Source organism: Furipterus horrens, unplaced genomic scaffold (genome assembly GCF_987537825.1).
Source record: "Furipterus horrens unplaced genomic scaffold, mFurHor1.1.pri manual_scaffold_5, whole genome shotgun sequence".
Lineage (NCBI taxonomy): Eukaryota > Metazoa > Chordata > Mammalia > Chiroptera > Furipteridae > Furipterus > Furipterus horrens.
The window spans coordinates 120000780-120026310 of record NW_028327175.1 but is presented as its reverse complement, the minus strand read 5'-3'; the positions used below and the strand labels follow the sequence as shown (position 1 = coordinate 120026310).

Sequence of the window (25531 nt, the reverse complement as noted above, 5' to 3'; positions counted from 1 at the left end):
GGGATTTCTGGACCCAAGGGTAGGTAGGACGAGGACCATGTCCAGCTTGAAGCAGCTAGAGGAGCTCCAGACCTTCGCCCATTGTCCTTTATAAGATTATAAAAGGTCTTAAGTCTGAGAGGGAGGGATTGTTATTTTTTATTGTTAAAATAATTAATCATTTATTTATTTAAAAAAAGAAGAAGAAGAATATATGAAAGGGTGAAGCGGGAGAGCTTGTATGTACGACCCATGGGCATGCACTTGGGGGGGATTGTTGGGGGAGGTGGGTGCTGGGTGGAGGGGAGCAAAGGGGAAAAAATTGGAACTGTTGTAACAATATAATCAATAAAACTTAAAAAAAAAAAAAAGGCCTTGACAATTCTTGTGAGAGCAATACCAGCGCGCCTGGCCCTGGGCCGGTGGGGCGCCCACGTGCCCTAGAGCCCCCGGTGGTCTTAGCCTTTCCCCTTTCTCTCTGCAGGGGCTTTTCCCTAGAAACGACCGAAATCTGTTACAAATACTACTGATATGCCATGATTATGAGTGGTCAAAGCCTTGATGAAGGGAGGCTTTTGTAAAATACGTGCTACTGAAATACTACATGAGAAAGTGCTACTGAAATACTACATGAGAAAGTAAAAATAAACCGCATGAGAAAGTTCAGAAAAAAGGGTTCTGTGCTCGCTACCCAAGACAAGCGTCTCTGGGAAAGCCACAGCAAATCTCCTTCCCGCGCACTCAGAGCCGCCAATAGGAGCCATCTCCTCGCTTTGTCCTCTAGGTCCTAAGTGGTCCCCAAGCTCCGGGGCGCATCCTCTCGTCCTCTTCTCGCCTCCCCTGGGCGCCTGCGCTTCCAGAAGCTCAGAAACGGCAGCGTGTGGTCTGGGGGGCGGGGGAGATTGAACGCCCCCTGCTGTCCGCTGGAGCGCAGCGCAGGACACCACGCGCTCACATTTAGTGGTGGTCAGTTCAACCCCTTAGGTTGATCCAGAGAATCTCTGAAATTCAGTGTTCCGATTATTCAGTGCCATAATTTGGAAATTCCAACTGAAATAGAGCCTACCATTCCCATGCTGTGACCGAGAAATAAAGAGATAACAAAAAGCAAAGTATAAGGTCGTTATAAAGTCTATCGACTTTTCTATAGAACAGCGCTGTAGTCTGAATGTGTGTTCCCCTAAATTCACATGTTGAAATCCTAATGCTCAATGCGATGGTGTTAGAAGGTGGGGACTTTGGGAGGTGATTAGGTCATGAGGGTGGAGTCCTTATGAACGGAATCAGTCCCGTTATAAGAGACCCCAGCCCTTTTCTCCCTATGAGGACATGAGGAGAAGTCTGCCACCAGAAAGAGGGACCTCACCCTCACTAGGCTGGCACTCCTGATCTCGGACTTCCGGCCTACAGAACTGTGAGAAACAAATTTCCACGTTATAGCAGCCCAGATGGATTAAACCAATCAGCAATTGTGTATGGGGGGGGGGATTTGAAATGAAAAAAAAAATTTACAATAGCACTTCAAAAATTGAAGTCTGTAGGCATAAATCTAATAAAATATATAAAAGTATGCATTCAGAAAACATTGAAACACGGCTAAGAGAAATCAAACAAAATATAAGTGAATACAAAAGATATTTATTGTTTAGTAGTAGTACATCGAACAGTGTTTAAAATGATAATTATTTCTAAGTTGATCTATAGATTCAGTGGAATCCCAATCAAATTCCCAGGTTAAAAAAAAAAGACAAGCTCTCTAAACCTAGACTACAGAACATAAGCCTGATGAACAAAATTAAGGAACTAACACATCTGGATCCAAACATTTATCATAAAGCTACACTAATGAAGAGATTGTGATACTGGTGAAGAAATACATAGATGGAACAGAAGAAGAAACACAAAACCTAGACCCATGTAAATGTAGTCCAGTAATTTGTCAAAGGGACAAAAGCAGTTCAATAAAATCTGCCCCAAAAATGGTGATGCAACAATTGGAAATTATATGGGAAAAAAATGTAGACATAAACTTTACAACTTATGCAAGAATTGACTGAAAATAGTCCATAGACACAAATTCAAAAGTGTAAAAATAAAATCTACTGCATGAACAAGAAGGGTACTTCACACTCTGCAAACAAAGGGTCTCCTTCCATCACATGTGAACTACTTCAGGACCAGTTCTGAGGGAGAATTCTTGTGTCTGGTGAAATATGCATTATAAAATTTATAATTTTAACCATTTTTAAATATAAAGTTCAGTGGCATTAAGTACATCCACATTACTGTGCAACCATCACCACTATCTATCATTTCTCATTCTCATCCTTAATGCCTGAGTTCCAATTTCTCCCCATTCTCACCAAACTCATTCATTTCCACTTTTTCGATTATAGCCATTCTAATGAGTATGAAGTGGTATCTCACTGTGGTTTTGATTTTCATTTCCTTAATGACCAGTGATATTGAGCATCTTTTCATATGTTTACTGGGACTAGATTTGGCAGTGACTTCTTGGGATAACGTCAAAATCACAGGCAATAAAAGAAAGACTAAGTAAACTGAACTTCATCAAAATTTAAAACTTTCGTGGACCAAAGGACGCTATCAAGAAAGGAAAAAGATAAACTGAGGATGATAGAAAATATTTGCAAGCCATATATATATGATAGGGTTTAGACTATATAAAGATCTCTTATAAATAATTAACAAAAGGAAAAACAACCCAATTCTTGAATGTATTGTATCGATTATGCTGTTACAGCTGTCCCAATTGCTTTTCCCTTTGCTCCCCTCCACCCAGTGACCCCTTCCCTCCAGCAATCCCACCTCCATTAGCTCATGTCAACGGGTCATGCGTGTAAGTTCTTTGACTTTACCTTTCCTATATTTTATTCTTAACTTCCTCCTGTCTATTTTGTTCCTACCAATTATGCTTCTTAATCCCTGCACCATTTCCTCATTTCTCCCTCTTCCCCCTCCCAGCTGATAACCCTCCAGATGATCCTCATAGCTATGATTCTGTTCCTATTCTGGTTGTTTGCTTAGTTTGTTTTTGTTTTTATTTTTTTATTTATTTATTATATTTTTAGAATAAAATTTTTATATTTAGAATTAGCCAGCTGGACTCAATTTAGATGATCCCAATTTTGTTGGCAACATCCAAAGCAACATAGTCTGGAGCCAGTCAAACATATGCCTTCTTCTCTCCATCAAGCCTAATCAGGGTGTTGTCCTTGGCCACATCAATGTCATAGAGCTTCTTCACAGCCTGTTTGATCTGGTGCTTGTTGGCCTTGACATCCACAATGAACACAGGTGTATTGTTGTCTTCTGTCTTCTTCATGGCTGACTCAGTAGTCGGAGGGAACTTGATGATAGCATAGTGGTCAAGCTTGTTTCTCCTCGGAGCGCTCTTGTGAGGATATTTAGGCTGCCTTCGGAGCCGCAGTGTCTTAGGCCTCCGGAAGGTAGGTGACATGCGGATCTTCTTTTTTTGTGTAGCTGTGGACGCCTTTTAGCACTGCTTTCTTTGCCTTCAAAGCCTTTGCCTTAGCTTCGCTTTAAGCGCCATCTTCGCTTTAAGCGCCATCTTCGTGAAAAGGCTGTTTTTATATTTTTAGGTTCTGTTGTTGATAGTTGTGAGTTTGTTGTCATTTTAATGTTCATAGTTTTGATCCTCTTTTTAAGTAAGTCCCTTTAACATTTCATATAATAATGGCTTGGTGATGATGAACTCTTTTAGCTTTACTTTGTCTGGGAAGCACTTTATCTGCCCTTCCATTCTCAATCATAGCCTTGTTGGATGGAATAATCTTGGTTGTAGTCCTTGCTTTTCATCACTTCAAATACTTCTCGCCAGTCCCTTCTTGTCTGCAAAGTTTCTTTTGAGAAGTCAGCTGATAATCTTATAGAAACTCCTTTGTAGGTAACTCTTCTTTTCTCTTGTTGCTTTTAAGATTCTCTCTTTATCTTAACATTTGGCATTTTACTTATGATGTGTCTTGGTGTGGTCCTCTTTGGCTCTAGCTTGTTTGGGACTCTCTGTGCTTCCTGGGCTTGTATGTCTATTTCCATCCCCAAATTTGGGAAGTTTTCCTTCATTATTTTTTCACATAAGCTTTCAATTTCTTGCTCTTCTTCTCATCCTTCTGGTACCCCTATGATTCAGATGTTGACATTTTTAAAGTTGTCCCAGGGGTTCCTAAGCCTCTACTTGCTTTTTTCAATTCTTGTTTCTTCATTTTGTACTAGTTGACCATTTTTTTCTTTCTTATGGTCCAAATCATCAATTTGGACCCTAATTTTCTTCCCTTCACCATTGGTTTCATGTGGATTTTCCTTTGTTTCATTTAGCTTGGTCTTCATGTCTTCCCTTCTGCATCTGTCATACTCAAGCATATCTGTCAAGTCTGTGAGCATCTTTATTATCAGTGTTTTGAACTCTATGTCTATTAGGTTGGCTATCTCCTCGTCACTTAGTTCTCCCACTGGAACCTTGATCTGTTCCCTCTTTTGGGCCATACTACTCTGTCTCCTCAACTTGACAGGCTCCTGTGTTTGCCTCTGTGTCTTAGGTAGAGCTGTTGCACCTGTTACATTGTAAGGGGTGGAGTCTTAGGTATTCATCAGTATGGAGTGACATGTTTCAACACGTTGTGGTGTTGTATGTGGGGGAGGGGTCTGAGAGGGAACAATGCTACTTGCTCAGCACTCACCCCTTTCCCAGGCACTTCTTGCAATTCCTATATGGGACTGGTGCCTTTCTAGCTGTTTCTCTGTCTGTAGTTCCCTGAGTGGGTAGTTCTGTGGATGTTCTAGGATTCTGGGGGTCCTCTAAACAAATGGACTGTGCTGAGAGACTGGCAGTTTCTCCCTCCACCCCAACCCCCGGTGGTTTGCACAGTCAGAAACAATGAGGCTTTATTTCCCCTGGCACTGGAGCCATGAGCTTCATGGTCTGGTCTGGTCTGGTGCTAGGAGTGCTCCCCAGGTGTCCCTCCCTACTTTTTAAAAAATATGTGACTGTGCTTTCTTCCTGCCAGCCACAGCCACTGTCGTCACCGCCACCACCTCCACACTTCATCCTCTCTGCCCCTCCTGCCTGTCTGGATGAGTATTTCTTCATTGTATCTTCGTGTGTTGGACTTTCATGCAGCTCAATTTTCTGGAACTTCTGGTTGCCTGAAGTTTTGATGTAGTTGTATTCTTTCTTAGTTGTGGAGGGAGATGCAGCGTGTCTACCTAAGCCTCCATCTTGGCTGGAAATCCTAATTCTTAAAATGAGCAAAGGATTTGAACAGACATTTCTTCAAAGAAGATAAACCAACAACACATGAAAAGATGCTCAACATCACTAGCCATCAACAAAATACAATCAAAACCACAATGTGGCGCCACTTCACAACCATTAAGACGGGAACTTTAAAAGGGGGGGGGCACTACCTGGCTGCTGTGGCTCAGTGGATTGAGCATTGGCCTGAGAGCCAAGTGTCGCTGGTTCAATTCCCAGTCAGGGCACATGACTAGGTTGCACGTCAGATCCCCAGTTGGGGGCATGAGTGAGAGGCAACCATACAGTGATGTTTCTCTCCCTCTCTTTCTCTTTTCCCCTCTCTCTAAAAATAAAATAAACAAACAAATAAATAAAAAATAAAAAAATATAAGGGGGCACTAACAAGAGGATGTGGAGAAATTGAAACCCTAGTACATTAATGATGCAAATGTAAAATGTTGCAGCCACTGTGGAAAACAGTTTGGCAGTTTCTCAAAAAACTAAACATAGAATCACCATATGTCCCAGCAATTCCACTCCTAGCAATTCCACAAAAGAATTGAAAAAAGGTATTTGAACAGAAATTTGTACCTGAATGTTTATAGCATCACTGTTCACAATAGTGAAAAGGCAGAAACAATCCGAATGTCCATCAACAGATAAATGAATAAACAAAATGTGGTATATCCGTACAGTGGAATATTACAGGGTGGGGCAAAAGTAGGTTTACAGTTGTGAGTACACAAAACAGAGTTTATTCTTGTATTATTGCTTATTAATTATTGTATTATTCTCTTTATGAACAACTGTAAACCTAGTTTTGCTCCACCCTGTATTCAGTCACAAATAAGAGTGAGGTACCGATACTTCAATGTGGGTAAACCTCAAAAACATTATACTAAGAGAAAGACACTGAACACAAAATGTCACATACTATATAATTCCATTTATATGAAATATTCAGAATAGGGACTGAAAGTAGATTGGAGATTACCAGAGGTCAGAAGGGGACAGAATGGGAAGTGACTGCATTTTGGGCAGGGAATTTCCTTTCGGGAATGGTGAAAATTTGTTGAACTTGATAGAGGTGATGCTTGTACAATATTATACATGTACTAAATGTCACTGAATTGTATACTTTAAAACAGTTGCTTTTTGCTCTGGCCAGATGGCTCAGTTGTTTAGAGCATCATCCCATACACCAAAAGGCTGCAGGTTTGATTCCCGGTCAGGGTGCATTACCAGGTTTTGGGCACATACGGGAAGCAACTGATCAATGCTTCCCTCTAGCATGGATCTCTCTCTCTCTCTCTCTCTTTCTCTCTCTCCCCCCTCCTCCCTTTCTCTTTCTCTAAAATCAACAAACATATCTTCAGGTGAGGATTCTTTTAAAACAGTTGATTTTATATTATGTGAATTGTAACTCCTTGAAAAACAAACAATAAAGAAACCATCCACTCCCCTCACTGCACCCTTAGCCTGGCATTCTGGGCCCCCCACCACCATAGGGGGACTGGCCAGTCACGTTTTGGACACCCAGCCACACTGTCCACTCAGCTCTTCAACTCACAAGCAGTGTCATGATGCCCTTCTCAGGCCACCTGCTCTGTGACTCCTTCCCAGATGCCCCAGATTGCCAACTCCCTCACCAGGCGCACAGGTCTATTGAAGCTTCCCCTGACATACAGCGGAGGTTGTCGCAGAGCAGTAAGTGAGGATTAGTGTTTCCTGAGCACCACAGTGTGCTGGCTTCTTGCTTTGGCAAACTTACAGCCACTCTGTGAAGTCGTGTGAGTCCCGTGGACTGAAGGGGCAGGCGTGACTCAGCTACAATCATACAGCCTCACACTCCAGTCCCAACCCAGGGTCCTCAGGTCTCCAGAGAAAGTATGTGAACCAAATGAGCACTGTTCCCAGCCACACCGAAAAGGCATCCTCGCTGTGGGCTCACTTGTCTAGTCATGAAGGTGGCCCAGGTCCCATGTGAAGCTGCATGAGCCATGCAGATGCTGTTATAAATACACCAGCCTGGGGCTCCACTGGGGGTCGGCTCCAGGAAGTGGATTCATGATAGTACTTTTATACTTGGTTAGAGCTGAGGACGCTTGCACCTCACTTCCGTCCACACCCCTCCCACTCTCTGGATACTAAAGATACATTGTGGGTCCTGTTTTGCCCCTGCTGACCAGGATATGGCTCGGCTGAAGCTCCCCACAAAACCTCGGGGGCTCTACAGGCACAGAGGGGTCAGGGATGCCTGCCTGAGCCAGAAGAGGTCTTTTCCTTTGCGGGCCTGGAGCTATAAGTGCTTTTTTTCCACGCAGGCTGCAGGGGACACTGGAGAGACATTTAGCACCTGAGAGAGACAGGCCTCCGTTGTATCCTACTTTCAAAATCTGAGCACCTCCAACTCCATTAGAGTTTTGTCCCAGCCCTCACCTGGCAGATGGTCGCAGCGCCAGCCCCAAGTCCAGCAGCCGAGCGGAACAGTCAGAGTGACGGGGGTGCCCAGGAGGGACCACATCACCGTGAGCCAGCAGGGGGTTGAAGATGGCTGACAGAGACAGAGACACTGTTACAGGTTGAACTGTGTTCCCAGAACATTCCTGTGTTGAAGTCCTAAGCCCCAGTATCTGTGAATATGACCATATGTATAAACAGGGTTTTTTTAGACAACCAAGTCAAGAGGAAGTCATTTGGATCAGCCTTAATCCACTATGGTCATATTGCTACAACAAGGGGGGGGTTTGGACACCCACCCACCAGGAAGATTGGAGCTATTCTGTCCAAAGCCCAGAACCTACCAGAAGCTGGAGAGGGCTCTGAAAGAGATTTCCCTAGTGTCCTCATGGCCCTGCCAACACCTAGATTTCAGACTTTCAGCTTCCAGAACAAGGGGACGACAAGTTTCTCTGGTTCTAAGCCGCCTAGTTTGTGGCACTTTGCTATGGCAACCCTAGGAGATGGATCTGGGCCCCTCTGCTCCAGCCGCCGCTTCTCCTCAGGCCTGGGGTTAGAGGCCGGGCGCTGCACAGGCCAAGGCCTCTGCTGGTGGACACTCCCAGCCCTGACTCTGGCCACAGATCTCAGCCTCACAGGGCCCTTGACAGGATGAGGACAGGGAGGGCAGCAGTAGGCCTCAGACAGAGCGGGTCACTAAGCCTCCACTTCGCTATTCCAAGAGCCCAGAAAGCCCAGGAATGGCCAGACCCCACATCCTCAACCCCTGTGGGCATCACTCCCAGCCATCAGTAGTTTGGAACAGCTACTAAATGCCTTGAATCTCAGTGAGAGAGATGACTCAGGAAGGCACAGAGAGAGGACACTCTCACCCCTGTCCACTGGGCCCAGGCAGGCCCTTTAAGGGGGTGAGGGCAGAACAGACTCCGGAGAACAGCCCTCTTCTCAGAGGAGCCTGGGATCAAGCCAGAAAGCAGGGAGAGAAGTGGGGGCGGGGGTGGGGGGCTGGGGAGGGCGCTGTTGGGCAGGATGCTGAGTGCAGAGGCCCCTCCTCACAGGTGCTAAGTAGAGAGGAGGGAGAAGGGGCCTCCTGCCTCCATCCAGATGGGACATCTGACCTTTGCATAAGCAGCCCCCAGAAGGAGGGTCAGCTCCAGGGACTTTAGTTCATTTTCCCCAAAACAGACATCATGCAGCTGGCCAAGTCAGGGCTCTAGAACTTTCAGAACCAAGCCCACTGTCTGCCAAGGACAGGAGGGCAGAAAACATCCCAGAGATCCTCATGCAGCCTGTTCACCAGGATCTTGCCTCTGACTGTGACCAGCTCCCACAGGGCTACCTCCTTGCCTGACATTCAGGCTCTGCTGGTCACAGGAAAGGCCACAGGCCAAGGGCTGGATGGGCGCAGAGGTCTGTGTGTTTCCTGGGAAAGGCAGTGGGGGGCACCCCTCATAACAGCCCAGGGCGCAGTAGTCGCTGCTGCTGCCCTCTGACTGTGGGGCAGCTGGCCTGCTGGGGCTCACAGTGGCCCAGTCCTCTTGCGGCAGGTAGGCTGGCGGCTGCCCTCCCCACTCCAGGGCCGCTGGCAACACGTCCGCTGTGAGGCCAGCGCCAGTGTCCTCCTCGTCCAGGCCCATGAATGGCCAGGGATCCACCGGGTCATAGGTAAGCAACGCAATGGCCTCTCGGACACTGGACTCCGCAGCTCCTTGTGCAGCACCAACGCAGTCCTGGCTCAGCCGCACACCAGCTCTGTGGGAACCCGTCCAGGTCTGGAACAGAGTGCGGGGACTCAGGCGGCTCGTTCAGGACTCACCCTGGGAGCAGCCCTCACCTCCAGGAAGCTCTCCTGATACCATACCAGAGGCCACGCAACACCTGTGCCTAGAATGTTTTGTTGTTCCCCCCATGCGCCAGCCCACCCTCAGCATGAGACCCAAGTCCCTTCAGGTCCCTCACCAGTCCCCCAGCACAGGGCAGGAGCTCACAGCAGCCTGAAACAGGGCACAGATGGTAACAGCTGCCAAGGACCAAGGCCTCTGCCCACAGCTCCAGGCACTCTCCACAGCTACGGAGCTCACTCCGGCCCCTCACATCCTCACACACGCGCTAAAGACTGGAGATGCTCTTGGGGCTGGAGCCTTTGGGTGGAGGCAGGCCAGCCTGGATCCCTTCGTGGGGCCACAGGAGGCCCCCGCTTCCAAAAGGAAGCTGTTTCCAACGGGACCAGGAGTCTCCACCGAATGTGCCACACCCGTCCCCCCCAACCTGTCCTCCTCCCTGCCGGGCTCCCCTGGAGAGCAGACACATGGCTCCAGCACTGCGGGGGGGGGGGGGGGGGGCTCTCAGTAACCCCTGCCCGGCACTCAGTCCAAGGGCAACCAAAATCTTTGTCCCACTCAGACTTTGTCATAGCTGCCTCTGGGATCTTGTCACATTCACTGCCTTGGGGAGAGAGGTGGACTCTACCAAGGACAAAGGGCTCAGCTTTAAGCTCCAAATGATGCTTTTGGACAACAATCTTGAAAACTAGGCTCCCAAAATAACAACAAACTCACAACTATCAACAACTGAATCTAAAAAATAGGAACAAAATCCAACTAAGCAAACCAGAGCAGGAACAGAATCATAGGTATGGGGAACATTTGGGGGTTATCAGCTGGGAGGGGGAAGGGGGAGAAAAGGGGAAATGGTACAGGGATTAAGAAGCATAATCGGTTGGTACAGAATAGACAGGGGGATGTTAAGAATAATATGGGAAAGGGTGAAGCCAAAGAGCTGATATGCATGACCCATGGACATGAACTAAGGGGGGTTGGATTGCTGGAGGGATTTGCAGAGCAAAGGGAAGAAAAAAATTGGGACTACTGTAACAACATAATCAATAAAATATACTTTAAAAAAGAAAGAAAGAAAAGAAAACTAGGCTCCCTGTTGAGAGAGCAAAGGGCACCATCAGGAGGGGAGGCGCTGGGAAGGACCCGTCTGTGGACCCCAGGAGGCACTGCCTCCCGTCCCTTGCTCATAGTGAGGGGCCCAAAAGGGTGGAAACCAGAGACAACCCGTGGAGGTATCTCTTCCCCCCACGTCTGCCCTCCTGCCAGGGGAGTATGAACTGCCAGGCTGGCAGGGAGGGGGGGAAGGCCTGCACAGAGGATCTCAGCTTGCCTTTGCCCGTCAGGAATCCACCAGAGTTCCCTAAAGGGGGACATGGAGAGTCTACCCTTCGGCCGAGGTGCCAGTGTACTACCCAGGGCGACCAGGAAGAGCCAGGCACTCCACAATGGCCACCAGAGCAGTAGCCCGAGGCCAGCGAGGGCCCCGAGGACAGCTCAAGCACAGAGACGCTCCCCACAGCCAGCAGACACAGACACCTTCGGAGATGAAGAAAGGAGGAGGCGTGGCAGGTGCAGACAGCCCCCGTCATTTGCGCCCTGAACTGACCATCCGCCTCACAGGGGCTGCTGCAGACCAGAGAGACAGACAATGTCATAAGGAAGTTCACTTTTTTCTTCTTCTATCAACAATGGGATTAGAGACAAGAGAACAAAAGGGAATGAACAATAGAAAATAAAGCAAATTTTTTGCCCATTTGGGACACAGGGTGTAAATTTAAACCCACTGTATATACCAAAAAAAGCTCAAAGCACTGAGAAAGGTCCCCATGCTCACCCCACCCGTCACCCGGAGCCCACATCCTGAGCAGGCCACCTGCCCTGCCCCCACGCCCCTACAGCGCCAGTGCACGCACCTGGAAGTTCCCATTGTGGACGCTGTAGAGAGGCTGGAAGAACGCCACTGGAGTGGGCACATTCTGGTAAAAGGTTCTCTTCACCCTGAGGCCAGCAGAGGACAGTCAGAGGCCTCCTCAGGAGGGGCTCCTCCAGAAGCCCAACTCCAGGAAGCACGAGGTCCCTGCAGGTGACTCAGCTCTCTTCCAACCAGCAAGTGACCAGCTTGACCTCATCCACGCTGCCCTCATGCTCTCTTCTCTCGCCAGGGCCCAACCTGCTCTCAGGGAAAGAGCCAATGCCTGGCGGCCTGGGGCCTGCCTAGCTAATGACGCCATGGAACTGACTTATACCAAGACGTGTGTCCTTTACAGGGTGAGCTGTGATGGTGAGGTCAGAGGTGGGGAACCCGCTACGCTCTCAGCACACGGAGGGCAGCACCTCCGGAGACCCCAGCAGTGTCATTAGCAGGGAGGCGGCCACTCCCCCACCTGACTTCTCCGTGAGCGCCAGACCTAGCTGCCTAGGGCTCCAACCCGGCAGGTCCAAATCGACTTTCACGACCTCCCCTGAGATCTGGAACCTCTAATTCCCCACCTCAGGGGTGACGGCGGGAGTCACTGATCACATTGCTTCCAACCACATGTCCCCTTGGTCTCTCTTCCTAAGACCCTGCAAACGGCCCTCCATTTGCTCTGTCTTTACTTCTTTCACCAGCTCAAGCTGAACCGCCTCTCTCTGGACACCACCATATGGCCGCTCCACAGGCCGCCCATCCCCTCGTCCCTCAACAATCCCTTTTCAAAATATAAACCAGATCAGGTCACACACCGTTTAACACACTTCCACTGCTTTCCTCTGCTCCAAGGACCCCACCCAGTGCCTTTCCTCACTGCCGGCCCACCCCACTGCTCTCATCATCCCCTCTGCTATGTGTCCACACCTGGCCAGTGTCCTGTGGGCCCTTGGCCTTGATGAGGCCCTGTACCCTCTCTTATAACCTGACACGTGTGATGGCTTATTTTAGAAGGGCCCTGTGTCCATCTCGCTCTCCGCGGCATCCGCCAGAGCTGAGAACAGTGTCCTGCGCGCCCAAGGGACCCCAAACTATATTTTCATAGGCTGTGTTAACAAGTGAGCAAACGCAAATCACCTCCAGAGGCTGGAGACCAGGGCCTCAGGCGACTTCGTCCCCATGACTTTGGGTCCCTTTCAGCTTTTTTGGGTCACACTGCCCCCCCCCAAACCAGGTAACTTTGAAACTCCACTGGTCCAAGGCAGAGGCTGGAAAACCCCACCCCATCCAGGGCCTGTTGGGGAGGAGGGAGGAGCTTGGGATGGGGGGAGGGGGAGGGAGCAGTTGCTGGTTTGGCCCTCAGCGCCCCACCAACATGTTGAGGCACGCACACACACCCATGCGCACACACATACAACACACATACAATTGCACATTCACAAACATTCACACAGCCACACACACATCCCTTGGTTACCGACCTGGGTGACAGCTTGAACAGGAGGTAGGTCAGGCTGGTCAGCAGGAGAAATACAGACACAGCAACAAGGGTGCTGTTGGGCTGCCCCAAAGGTCTCATCAGGGGGCCTGTGAACAGGAAGGGCCCAGGGCTGTGAGCAGCTCCGTGCCAGGACGTTCCTCCAAACCCACACGGCAAAGACACCCCCTGAGTGCCCTGGCCTATGTGGAAGGTCTGTAGCAGGCCTTGGGAGTTTGCCTGCTAAAGCACCTTGGGTGAATCGTGCACCCCTGGGTGTCCCCTTCCCTAACGGCAAGGCCATCGGGTCAGTGAGCCTTCCCAGCACCGCTGTGCACAAGGGTCAGCCAGCACTCCCTGAGGCCTCGCTATGCAGCCCCGGGCTGCACTCACTCCCAGGGTCCTGGGAAGCACAAGATCAGCAGATGCTTGCTACCTCCTTATACACCTCAGACGTCCAGGACAGGTGGTCAGACGCTGGGGCATGGCTGACTCAGGGATGTGTCCCAGGAAGTAAAAGAGTGGGAGGGTGCAACGAACAGGGGAAGGCAGCATAACCAGACTCCCAGAGTAGCAGCCACAAGCGCCCACCTAGTCTCTGGGGAGAGGGGCAGTGCACAGACTGGCTCCATTCGCTCCAGTGGCCCTCATAGCGCTCCTCCGCAACAGTGTTCTCCAGGGCGGCCATCTGGACACGCAGCCTTGCCTCATAGGTGGAACGAGGGTCCAGTTCAGCAGCTTCAAGGATGAGCCAGGTGACACCGACAATGTGATCCTTGTGCCGGGCCCGCTATGAGGTTGAAGACAATTAGCAATTGCTGAGGGTGAGACAGGGTCTGCGGCCCTTGAGAATGAATACATGCACACAGAGGCACACTCACCACTCACATACACACAACCATAGCCACATGGGCACACTTATACATGTACACATGCACATATCCAAAGGCACACACTTGTACTCATCTACCTGCATGCACACGCACACATGCGTGCACACAAGCATGCGCACCCCCCTCACTGCACTCATACACATAGGCATACCGTATGAGCACTCACATGTATCCACACATCTTCATGCACACAGAGGCATACTCACCATGCTGCATGCACACCCATATACAGATATACCTGTGTACACACACACAAACATATGTGCATGCTTGCGCACACACATGCTGAGCTCTGGTCACCTCCCCTTCTCATAATTCCAAGTCAGCATCTCCCTGTGTGGAACGACAAATCGCCCTGTGCTGCTGCTCCCAAGGGACAGGCCCCAGGGTCGCCTGCCCAAGCATTACCTCCCAAGCTTCTTCCTGCCTTTTGAAGGCCAGCTCATAGCTGAGCAGGGAGGCCAGCGGCTCCAAGGCAGGAGTGACGCCCCAGGTCAGGACACAGGAGTCAGAGCTGATGTTGCTCTGCAAGCCAGTGGGAGGGTCCAGCTTCACTGCAACAGAATGAGGCCACGTGAGAGTGTGTCTGTCAGCACGCCCAAGCCTGGGTGTCTGAAACATCCGTGTGAGGCCGAGAGCAAGGCCCTCTCAGTCCAGGGGCCTCACTGGGAGGCTGGCCCCGAGAAGCCCCGGGTGAGACAGGACAGTGATGACTTCTTCCAGCCCCTGCAGCCAGAGGAGGTGACTCTCAAAGCTCGCCTTCCCTTTCCTTCATCCGCTGCTGTTGGAGGTTCTTCCCCACGTCTCACTGGACCCCTTCCTCCATGACTGAAGTGCATCTCAAGTGACTCAAGGTGCAGTCCAGGCCCCAACTCCAACCCCTGTATCTCCATCGTCCTTTAAAATCCTACCCCTCCAATGACCAGCGGGCCTCCTCTCCCGGGCCCAGCCTGATCCTGGATCTCTTTTGGCAGGGACCGAAGCACCCACTGGGCATGGGATCACAGGTTGCAGGCCCTGCCCCCAACACCCAGGCAGCCAGGATGTTTCCAGCCAAGGCGCCCCTCCCCAGGCCTCACCATGTCTCCGGGGCAGGTACTGGGGGTCCACCAGGCTGACCTGCTCCTTCCCAGAGATGTGACGGTGCAGAGTGATGGTGAAGTTGTCGGAAGGAACTAGAACCTCCTCGGGCGGCAGCTCCAGGGTGCACGCGCTGGCCCGGAAGACACACCTGTGCTTGATGCGCGGCTCCTGGTTGCTAGGGAGGATCATGTATCAGCACCAACAAGCTGCTGCATCAGCCTGGCGCCTGCTGCTGCTCTCATGGGGACCCTGTCCTTATCCATGTCCTCTGCCCAGGTGGGTGTGGCCCCCCAGCCTCACCTGGTGAAGAGGAGCCAGGGGCGGGGGCCCTGTCCCAGCTCCGGGGCAGACCAGTAGCAGTCAATCCTGAGGATGTTGTTGGTGAGGCAGGTGAAAGCTCCGGCCCCTAGCCCTGGGAACAGGGACCATTAGGAGCCCACTGTGGCTGCTGCAGGGCAGGACTAGGAGAGGGGGAGGATCTGGAAGCTGACACCCTAACGGGGTAGTCCCCAGAGAATAACACCAGGAGAATTCATCAGGGGCAAGGCTGGGAGACCTGAAAAGCGATGGGCTCTGTCTGACCCATGGTACACAGTTCAGACTGGAGTCCACGCTGGTCCCCTGGAGGGCAGGTCCTAGCACAGTTTGGGCCAAACCCTCCCCCATGGAGTTTGACAGAGGGCAGCCCTGCTCCGGAGCACCCCCCGCCCCACAACCTCACGCAGTCCCCAGAGCCCTCACCTCCTTCCCCTGGCACTGGGACTCCCAAGCCGACCCAGGTGCAGACCAGGAGCCAGGCGTTCATCCCTCTCATCAGGGCCTCACTCTCCAAGGTCCAGCCTGCAAGGGATGGGGCCGAGGTGCTGTGTGTGAGGAGCAGCCCCCAAGGAATGCTTCCCATGAGATCCTCCTTGTGAGGAGTGCCCCCCATCTGAGTGGGTCACACCTACACATGCACCATGTCCTGTGGAAGAGGTTGGGCACCGTCTAAGCTGCACCAATAAGCAACCGCAGCTCAGGCAGGTCCACTGATCCGACAAAGACTCATGGCGACAGCATACAAGGGGGACCCGCACACTCATATCTCCTCACGGGTCCTGGACTCTGAGTCATCTACATGTCTGAGTCTGCCCAGTAGGCTTCTCTCTGGGACCAGTGTCCTCCGCCAGCCCAGACCCCTGTCCCAGGGCCCAGGGCCCATCCTGAACTCTTCAGTGTCACGCCCTGTGCATTATCCACTGGGATTCCCACAAGACTTGGGAGGTAGAACAACTGTCCCTGTTCACCGACCAAGGAGCTGACTCCCAAGAAGGGGAAGTGCATTGCCAAGGGTCACAGACGACTTCTCCAAGGGTCACATAGCTTCTCTCCCTTGTGGTTCCAGTGAAGGCCCGTCCCACGGTTCTGCTGCAGGAAGGCACAGGACAGCAGCAGGTGTCCGTGCAACAGAAGGCACTTCCTAGGCTCTGCCTGTCACACCCCTGTTCAGAGGTCCTAGCCCAAGCCCCAGGACCCCTGGGGGAGCCAGAGGTTAGCCGGAGACAGGGGCTGGGTGTTAGGAAGTGCCTGGGTGCTGCAGGGAAGCTGCTGATGCCCTATCACCCCATTTGCAGCTCCAGATGGTACACTGATAGCTCCTAAGCAGGAAGCAGGGTCAGCTTGTTATGCAAGCCTGATGGGTGATAAGGACAAAAAAAGACACAGACACACACACAGACTTCAGCACACATTCACCAGGCAGCCGACACCCCTCCAACCCCACTCCATGTTCCCTGCAGACCCTTCTGTGTACCCACAGGCCAGACCCCTGTTAGACCAGGAAGACCTCACCCTTCCCTTGAATGAAACATCACCAGCACCACCAGCCACGGCGTCAGGCCTGGAGCACCTGCTCCTCCTGCAGCAGTTTCTACATGGAGACTGGGGAGCCGCCTGCCAACAGATCACTCCCAGGCCGTGTGAAGACAGGATCAGAGTGGGCACCAGGACCTGCGGGGGCTCGGGCGCAGGAGGCCCCAGGCCCCAGGTGGGCCCCGCTGCCCCGGAGTGAGGGGGGACATTACTGAAGCAGACACTGGCCAGGTGCAGAAAGCCCCACCCGCATACTCCGGGGTCCTGAGAGAGCCATTGGAATGACACCAGCTAGGCCTAGTCACAGCTCGGACCATGCCAAGTGTCAGCATGGCTGTGAGGGCCACCAGAGAAGCCAGTGTCTGTTCCCTTGGGACAGAGCTGCCCCTACCTACCACCTCTAGTCACGCTGGGGAGCCTGGCTGATGTCATTGTCCAGCACTGCCCCTAACCCATGGCGCTTAGGCTATGGCCATCAGTCCACAACCATTCTGGCCCCTTCCCAGAACCCATCTCCTCCCATAGCCTTGGGGTCAAGGTCTGCCATGGTTTCCTGGCCCAGCCCTAAGTCATGGGCTGCCTTGCAGCCAGGTCCCCTGCCTCGGGACCCACAGACACAACCAGACCAAGGGCACATCTCCAGGCAGAGGCCGCCCCTCACCTCCCTGGCCCTCACACCCTGAGCCCTCAACCAATGCCAGGTGGATTCCCAGGCCAAAGCAGGCAGGCCAGTCGTGGGGGCCTGCCAGGCAGGCTCGGGAGCCTTGGTGCCTTACAGCACTCCCTCTGAGTCAGCTTCACACCAATTACTGCAGACACAACCCTGGCTGGTTTAGCTCAGTGGATTGAGCGTCGGCCTGCGAGCTAAGTGTCGCTGGTTCGATCTTCCAGTCAGGGTACATCAGAGAAGGAAAACTCTGACTCCAAAAAACCTCCGCTGCCTTGCGGCATACCTCTTCAGAGGAAAGGCTAAGGGAGTAAACCCCTACAGAAAATCCGGAGCCGGAGTCCCTAAGGCGGTTTGACGTTGTAGTCAACACCGGCAACTCCTGCGGCGCACCTGAACCCAAGCTGTATCGACTCCGTCTTTCCCTTGGACCCTTCAGCTGCGAAGAGAGGGGGGGTCTGCTGCATGGGCAACAGCAGACCCTCCATATCACCCTGCCCAGGCTCTGTAGCTTCAGCATCATCGCATGATGTCGATTCAACACGGGAGGAGACAGATACCATGTCACTCCCGAGTCGGACTGCACAGCCATTCTCGGCGGTGCAGATAGACTCTTGAGAAGCTACACCATCGTCTCTCGAGACGGACGGCTGCCGACGACGACGACTGCAGACACTCACTGTCTCCTTTTACAGAGCTGATTTTATATTTTTTCATGAGAGGGGAAGGATATCCCCTGTTATTCTCCCCACCCACCCAAGCAGCTGGCAGACACAGAGGTGGATGAGGAAGAAGTTGCTAATTAAATGAACACTTCTGTCTCCTCTGCTGGGAAGGAGGAATAAATTCAGACCCTGGCTCCCCAGAAAAGAGTTGGAACCTGGGGGACATGGGGACTGTGCTAGGACATGGAACCAGAAGCGGGAGCAGAAGCCAGCTCCCTCTTTGGGCCACACAAGCACATGAGAGCCACCCTGGCACAGATGGGAGCTGTGGGTGCTTGCTGGGCAGAAGGGACTGAGGATGCTGCAGAGAAGGGCCAGGAGCAGGAGAGATAGGGCAACTGCTGTGAGTCCACTGAGTGAGCAGAGGAGGCTAGAGGAAGAGGAGGGTGAGCAGGAGGGGCAGCTCCATCTGTAGGGCACATGCCTGGAAAGTGTGGACACACCAGGCAGCAGCTACGGAAGAGGTAAGGGCTGGACCCAGAGGGCCTCAGTGGACAAGCATGCAGACAGAGGGAGGGCCTCAAGGCGGGGGGAGGAAGAGAGCTGAGGAGCTGAGGATGGAAGTCAGAGGGGCATGGAAAGGCAGAGGGGAGTCTAGGGGGTCCGCATGGGTCCCTGCAGGTCTGCTCTACAGCCCTGAGCATCCCAAGATTCCTCCCGGCCTTCCCTCACACTGCCCCCTCTGCCTGGCTTCCTTCCCCATAACACACCTCTTCTTTCATGAAGCCCTCCCTGAGTACCCCAATCCACCTCCCCAGCCAGACACGACGGGAACAGGGAGGCAGATAGCAGCTATGGGCAAGGGCTAGAATATGGGTGTGGACACAGTTCTTTTGGGGGGGCTTGGAGGTTGAATGGGGAGACACATGACCCCTCCCCTGCAGCACCCTTCTCCAGAAGCCCCCACTGCTCCTGGCAGCCTCCCTACACCAGGCTCCTCCAGGGCGAGAAGCTGGCTTCTGTTGTGCCCCCTGCGCGCATTCTAAATTGTTTAAGAAATGTATCCTGAAACGCCCTGCAGAAGCTGCCCTGGCTTCTGCTTAACCCTAATGCTTTGGACACCTGGAAAGGGTGCTCTGGGGCATTATTTGAGCAAGAACCCTCTCCTCCCCTTCCTCTGCTTAGCTGAATTGACCCTCCCTCTGGACTCTCACCCTCACCAGCTACCCCACCCACAGCTCTAAGAGGGGATACCCCCAGACTCCCAGCCCCTCTTCTGCCCTGAAGCCCCCAAAGGCATGGGGATTTGAAGACACTACCAACCCCAAGGCCTGGACCTCATCTCCCTCCACCCACAGCCATCACTGCTCAGACCATCTGGCCCTAGAAGGCTCGCTCGCACTCACTCGTTCCCACCTCCTCTCCACGAAAGGCCAGCTCAGTCATCAAGGAAGCAAAGCCTCTTCCATAATCAGAAACTGAGCCTGACAAATGTGGTGCCCTTCCCTCTGCCCAGTGGCACTCACGACCCCTGCAGGCCCAGAGATGGCAGTCTGTCATCCTATGGTTAGCATTGCCAATCTGCTGTCTCTGGAGATAGCCAAGCAAGGACACCAGAGGAGGCAAAATTAGGGTGGTGCTCCCAGGCACCCACTGCCCAGGCTCATCCACAGGCTCTTCCTGGGGCCCCAGGAAGGTAGGCTGCCTGTTCCTCTCTGCCTCTGAAGTTCACACTGTCTCAAGTGCTTGGAAGTTCCAAGCGCAGACTCACCTTCCCAGATGCATCTGCCAGGGCCCATGGCAAGGACGGTCCCTGTGTTCACAGCAAAGCCCCTCAGCCTGATTCAGGAGATAAGTACACCAACCAGTGACGTAAGCCTCGCACGGCAGGCTGACACGGGCCGCCCACATCTAAAACCACGAGCGCGTAGCAAAGCAGATAGCCCAGGCGGGGTTCAGAGGTGACTGTCACCGCTAATCAGAAACCCAGGACCACTTGCATTCCCGTGATGCTAAAGGTTGCCAGATGGGGACTTTGGAGACCTGTGCACTGACTGGCGGGTGAGCGTCTGCTGCATTCCTCCTGAGGAACCCCTGAGACACATTATTAAATCAGTCTCCGGAGGCCAGGGCCTTGGCCAGGCAGAGAGCGGTGCAGCTCCTGCCCTTGCAGGCTGTTCTGAGTCCAGAGGGGCAGACTGCTCTCCAGCTAAAGCAATCTGTGAGCAATCAGAGATGGAGAGGGTGTTACACATAAAATAATGCAGTCGCAGTTAAAGATAAACAAACAGGACAGAAGGAAAGAAAAAATGGGAGTCGCCTCTTACCTCACCCAGAGGCAGTCCCATGAGAAGGCAGGCATGAGTCTTTCCAGACATTTCTGAGCTCAAAAGTACTTTTTTTTTTCCAGATTATATTTATTTATTTTTTGAGAGGGGAAGAGAGGGAGAAAGAGCAGGAAAGAAACATCAATGTGTGGTTGCCTCTCAAAAAACCCCAAATGGGGACCCAGCTCACAACCCAGGCATGTGCGCTGACTGGGAATCAAACTGGTGATTCTCTGGTTTGCAGGCTGGTGCTCAATCCACTGAGCCACACCAGTCAGGGCTCAAATGCATTTTTAATGGACTCGTACTGTGCTATGAGCTTCGCAGCCTCCTTCTTCCTCTGCCTATTTTCAACACTTTTCTAGGTCAGCGAAAAAAAACTACCTCGTGCCTTTAATGGTAGTACATACTATGATTTCATAATCTCACCAATGGTCATTTGAATTGTTGTCTATATATGTTACTTGAACTTTTTATTGAGATACTGTTAACACATAACATTATATTAGTTTCAGGAGTATATATGCTATTTTGATTCCAGAGGGAGGGGAAGGGAGGAAGGAAGGGAGAGGAACAGCGATATGAAACAGTTGCCTCTTGCACGTGCCCAGACTGGGGACCGGACCCGCAGCCCAGGCCCGCAGCCCAGGCATGTGCCCTGATCCGGAATCAAACCTGCAGCCTTTCGGTTTGCGGGATGACACCCAACTGACTGAGCTACACTGGCCAGGGCTATATATGTGCTATTTTAAATGAAGGTAGTGAACACTTCTGGGCATGGATCTTGAATCACTAGAATGAGTACAAGAGTGGGGTAGAATTGTGGTCTGAGGTTCAGCATTTTAAGGTATCGACAGATACTGCCAAGTGACCCTCCAAAAGTGTACTAACTTCTACTCCCACCAGAAGTGTAAGAACGCCTGTAACCTTCACCAACAGTATATATTATCAGCCTTTCTAATCTTTGCCAATAGGCAAAACTGTTTCAATGTTGTTTTTATTTGCACTTGGGTTAGTAGTGAAGATAAGCATCTTTTCATATACTTACTGGCTGTGTGTTCTTTTTAATACCAAATAAGTCACATTTCAGTGTACATATGTGCCTACATTTATCTGTGTAAGTGCCTGTGTGCCTGTGTGTGTTTCGTGTATCAAAACACCCTGGGGAAGGCTTGGTACTTCAGAGCTGCAGCTCTCTGGAGTCTGAGAACAGCAGGACTCACGGAGAGACGGAATCAAAGCTCAAGCCCAGGCAACACCTTATGAATGATCACATTCACATTTCTTCCTAATATTTAAATTTCAACCAGCCTGGCCCCCATATTACCTATCACAAGGACATACTTTAGTCTCACTGGAGCCATCCCTTCACTAGTATCTTTATCGAGAGCTTCCTTCTCTACCAGTCTCCCTCCCACCTTGCTAAAGCTATAATTTACTCACTTAAAACCAACAGACCACATCACCCACACCATGATCCCACAAGTGGAGACCACAAAGGCTGGAAAGGGAGAAAATCATAGAAAGAAAAAAGCCAGAGAGGAGAGCCCCAAATTCTGCATCTAAACTCTATCAAAATCTCTGAATGACCCCTGAACTACACACGTGTACAGGCCAACTCCACACAGCCCAGCAAAGGTCAACCAACCTGAAGAGATTTCAGCTGCTGCCTACATTGGAGACAGAGTTTATAGCCTGTTAAAAAAAAAAGAAAAAGAAAAAAAGAAAAACCTCTTCAGAGAAACTTAACAGAATCCACACTCTCTACTATGCATATCATTCACAATTTCCAAATAAATCCAAGACTGTTAAACATAAGAACCAGAACTATGTGACCCATACACAAGAGAAAATGGAAGCACTGAAGACAGGTTCCCAAGATTAAGTTGTTAGAAATATAACAGGTTTTATATATTTTTTTATTTGTTTATTTCTTTTTAGAGAGGGGAAAGGAGAGAGGGAGAGAAACATCACTGTGTGGTTGCCTCTCACTTGCACCCCCAACTGGGAACCTGACATGCAACCCAGTCATGTGCCCTGACTGGGAATCGAACCAGCGACACTTGGCTCGCAGGCCGACGCTCAATCCACTGAGCCACAGCAGCCAGGGCCAGAAATATAACAGGTTTTAAAGCAGCTACTTTATCCTCAAAGATATAAAGGATATCTTTGTATATGTATAAATAGGAAATCCCAGAGAAATAGAACTGACAAAGAAAACCAAAAGGAAAGTATATAAGTGAAAAATATAGTATCCTAAACAAAAGGAATACATCATAACAGTGCAGAAAACAAGATGGAGAACTAGAAGGAACCTCTGAGAGGAGGCAGCTGCCGAGTGGACTGACACAGGAAATCACATCCCAAAAAGCACACAGGAGAGGATATCTAAGAAAATAGACACATGCCCTTCCTGGGGGATGAAAGGGAGCCAGGAGCATCCTGGGCAATCCCCAGCATTAATTTGAGTCCTAAATATGGAACGGCAGAGCAGGTCACCTCATTCCCCACACCTCCATGTGTGCCAGGCAGGACCAGCAGCGGAATCTGCTCAGATTCCACTACTGCACACTTAGACTCGGGAAGGCCAGGGCCTCTTCGCCCAGAAAATGCCCTGATGGCACACCCTGACCCCCCACCCCTCTCCCATAACAAACAGAGATAAATAGAAAAACAACATCCATAGACAGAGGGAAAATGCCAAACACAAAGAACACACATCTACAAGTCACCAAACACCTGTAAAAATACAACACCATGAAAACAAAAAACAAAAAAACAGACAACACTATCATTCAGAGCGGCTGTAAGGATCTTATGTACATTAAGCAACATAAATTCTCACAACCCTGAGGTACACCAGGGGTTAGCAAACTACAAACAAAACCCCACACACTCCATTTTTACAAAAACCTGTGAGTTAACAATACTTAATACATTTTTAAATGGTCGGGGGGAATTGCTTTAGAAATTACACGACATCTGAAAATATAAAATGCGAATTTCAGCATTCAGTTTTATTGAAACGTGACTACACTCGTTTAGATTTGTACTGTCTACAGCTGCTATCTGTGACGCAGAGTTGAGTAGCGGCAACAGTGCTTCATGCAGCTGCTCAGCACAGTACAGATCAGTGGCGTGGTCATCACTCAGCATTTCAAGGGCCTCCATACTGTGGTACTGCAACACTCACTTTATTTCTTTGCTTATCACCAATGCACACCTATCATGTAAAATCAAGAAAAATGAACTCTGAACATCACTAATCATCAGGGAAATGCAAATCGAAACCACAATGAAACATCACCACACACCTGTTGGAATGGCTATTATCAAAAAGACAAGAAATGCACTGGCCAGTGTAGCTCAGTTGGTTGGAGCATCATCCCATAAACTGAAAGGTCACAGGTTCAATTCGCAGTCAGGGCACATGCCTGGGTTGTGGGTTTGGTCCCCAGTTAGGGCACATGTGAGAAGCAACCAATCGATGCTTCTCTGCCCCCCTCCTTCCCCTCTCCCTAAGCATGTCCTCAGATAAGGATTAAAAAAAAACTTTAAGACAGGAAACAAGTGTTGGCAACAATGTAAAGAAAAGGGAACCCCCATGCACTGTTGGTGAGATTGTAAATTGGTGCAACCATTATGAAAACCAGAACGAAGTTTTCTCAAAAAATTAAGAATAGAACTATATGATCCAGCAATCCCACTTCTGGGTAGTTATCCAAAGCCTATGAAAACACTAGATACATGCACCCCTATGTTCATTGCAGCATTATTTACAATAGCCAAAATATGGAAACAACCTAAGTGTCCATCAACAGATGGATGGATAACATTGTGGTGCCTATCGTATCGGCAGCCGTCCGTCTCGAGAGACGATGGTGTAGCTTCTTAAGAGTCTATCTGCACCGCCGAGAATGGCTGTGCAGTCCGACTCGGGAGTGACACGGTATCTGTCTCCTCCCGTGTTGGATCGACATCTTGCGATGACGCTGGAGTGTCCTCTCCAGTGAAGCTGAAGCTACAGAGCCTGGGCAGGGTGATATGGAGGGTCTGCTGTTGCCCATGCAGCAGACCCCCCCTCTCTTCGCAGCTGAAGGGCCCAAGGGAAAGACGGAGTCAATACAGCTTGGCTTCAGGTGCGCCGCAGGAGTTGCCGGTGTTGACTACAACGTCAAACCGCCTTAGGGACTCCGGCTCCGGATTTTCTGTCGGGGTTTACTCCCTTAGCCTTTCCCCTGAAGAGGTATGCCGCAAGGCAGCGGAGGTTTTTTGGAGTCAGAGTTTTCCTTCTCTGATGTGCCCTGACTGGAAGATCGAACCAGCGACACTTAGCTCGCAGGCCGACGCTCAATCCACTGAGCCAAACCAGCCAGGGCTTATGTGGTGCCTATATACAATGGAATATTAATCAGCCATGAAAAAGAATGAAATCTTACCATTTGTGACAACAGAGGTAAACCTAGACGGTATTATGTTAAGTGAAATAAGTCAGACAGAAAATGACAAAAACCCTGTAATTTTACTCACATGAGGAATATATAACAAAAAACTAACGAATGAACAAAACAAAAACTCAGATTCAGAGAATGGAATGGTGATTACCAGGGCGGGAGGGGTTGGGAAGGCAAAACGGGTAATAGAGGTCAGATAGATGATTCATGGAAACTAGACTTTCAGTGATGAGAACTCAACAGAATATACAGACCTCAAATAATAATGCTGTGCACCTGAAATTTATACAGAATGTTATTAGCAATGTTTCCTTAATTTTAAGAAAAATTAAAAAAGAATTTTAAGTCAATTATGAATGTTGTGTTTTTAAGGCACAGTGGAGAGTGGATTATTTTGTCATCAAATTGGATGGCAAAAGATTGTGTTTATTATGAAATGACACTACAGCTAGTAGATATTAGCAGACTAAGCACCCATCACTGTCACTATTTTCAATACACAAATTTTTTCACAAAAATTAAAAGTAAAAACAAGACAGCCAAATTAAATTTCTAAGGGGGTTATTTGTTCACCAAGCAAGGAAAGCTACTTACTTATGGTAACTTAATTGCGTTTGATTGCAGCAGCAAGAGAATGTGTGTCCCAATAAAAT

General features: G+C 50.3%; 1 protein-coding gene across 1 annotated transcript; it reads right to left on the bottom strand.

The window, feature by feature from the left end:
• Nucleotides 1-8796: 8796 nt before the first annotated feature.
• On the bottom strand, nt 8797-15746 carry IL9R (interleukin 9 receptor). The gene is made up of 8 exons (XM_090279195.1): nt 15650-15746; nt 15215-15326; nt 14911-15089; nt 14240-14385; nt 13530-13728; nt 12943-13048; nt 11466-11550; nt 8797-9486 (listed from the first exon to the last, which is right to left on the bottom strand). Exons 1-8 carry the CDS (start codon nt 15726-15728, stop codon nt 8995-8997), a joined length of 1398 nt encoding a protein of 465 aa, XP_090135321.1. The 5' UTR covers nt 15729-15746; the 3' UTR covers nt 8797-8994.
• Between the last annotated feature and the right edge of the window lie 9785 nt (nt 15747-25531).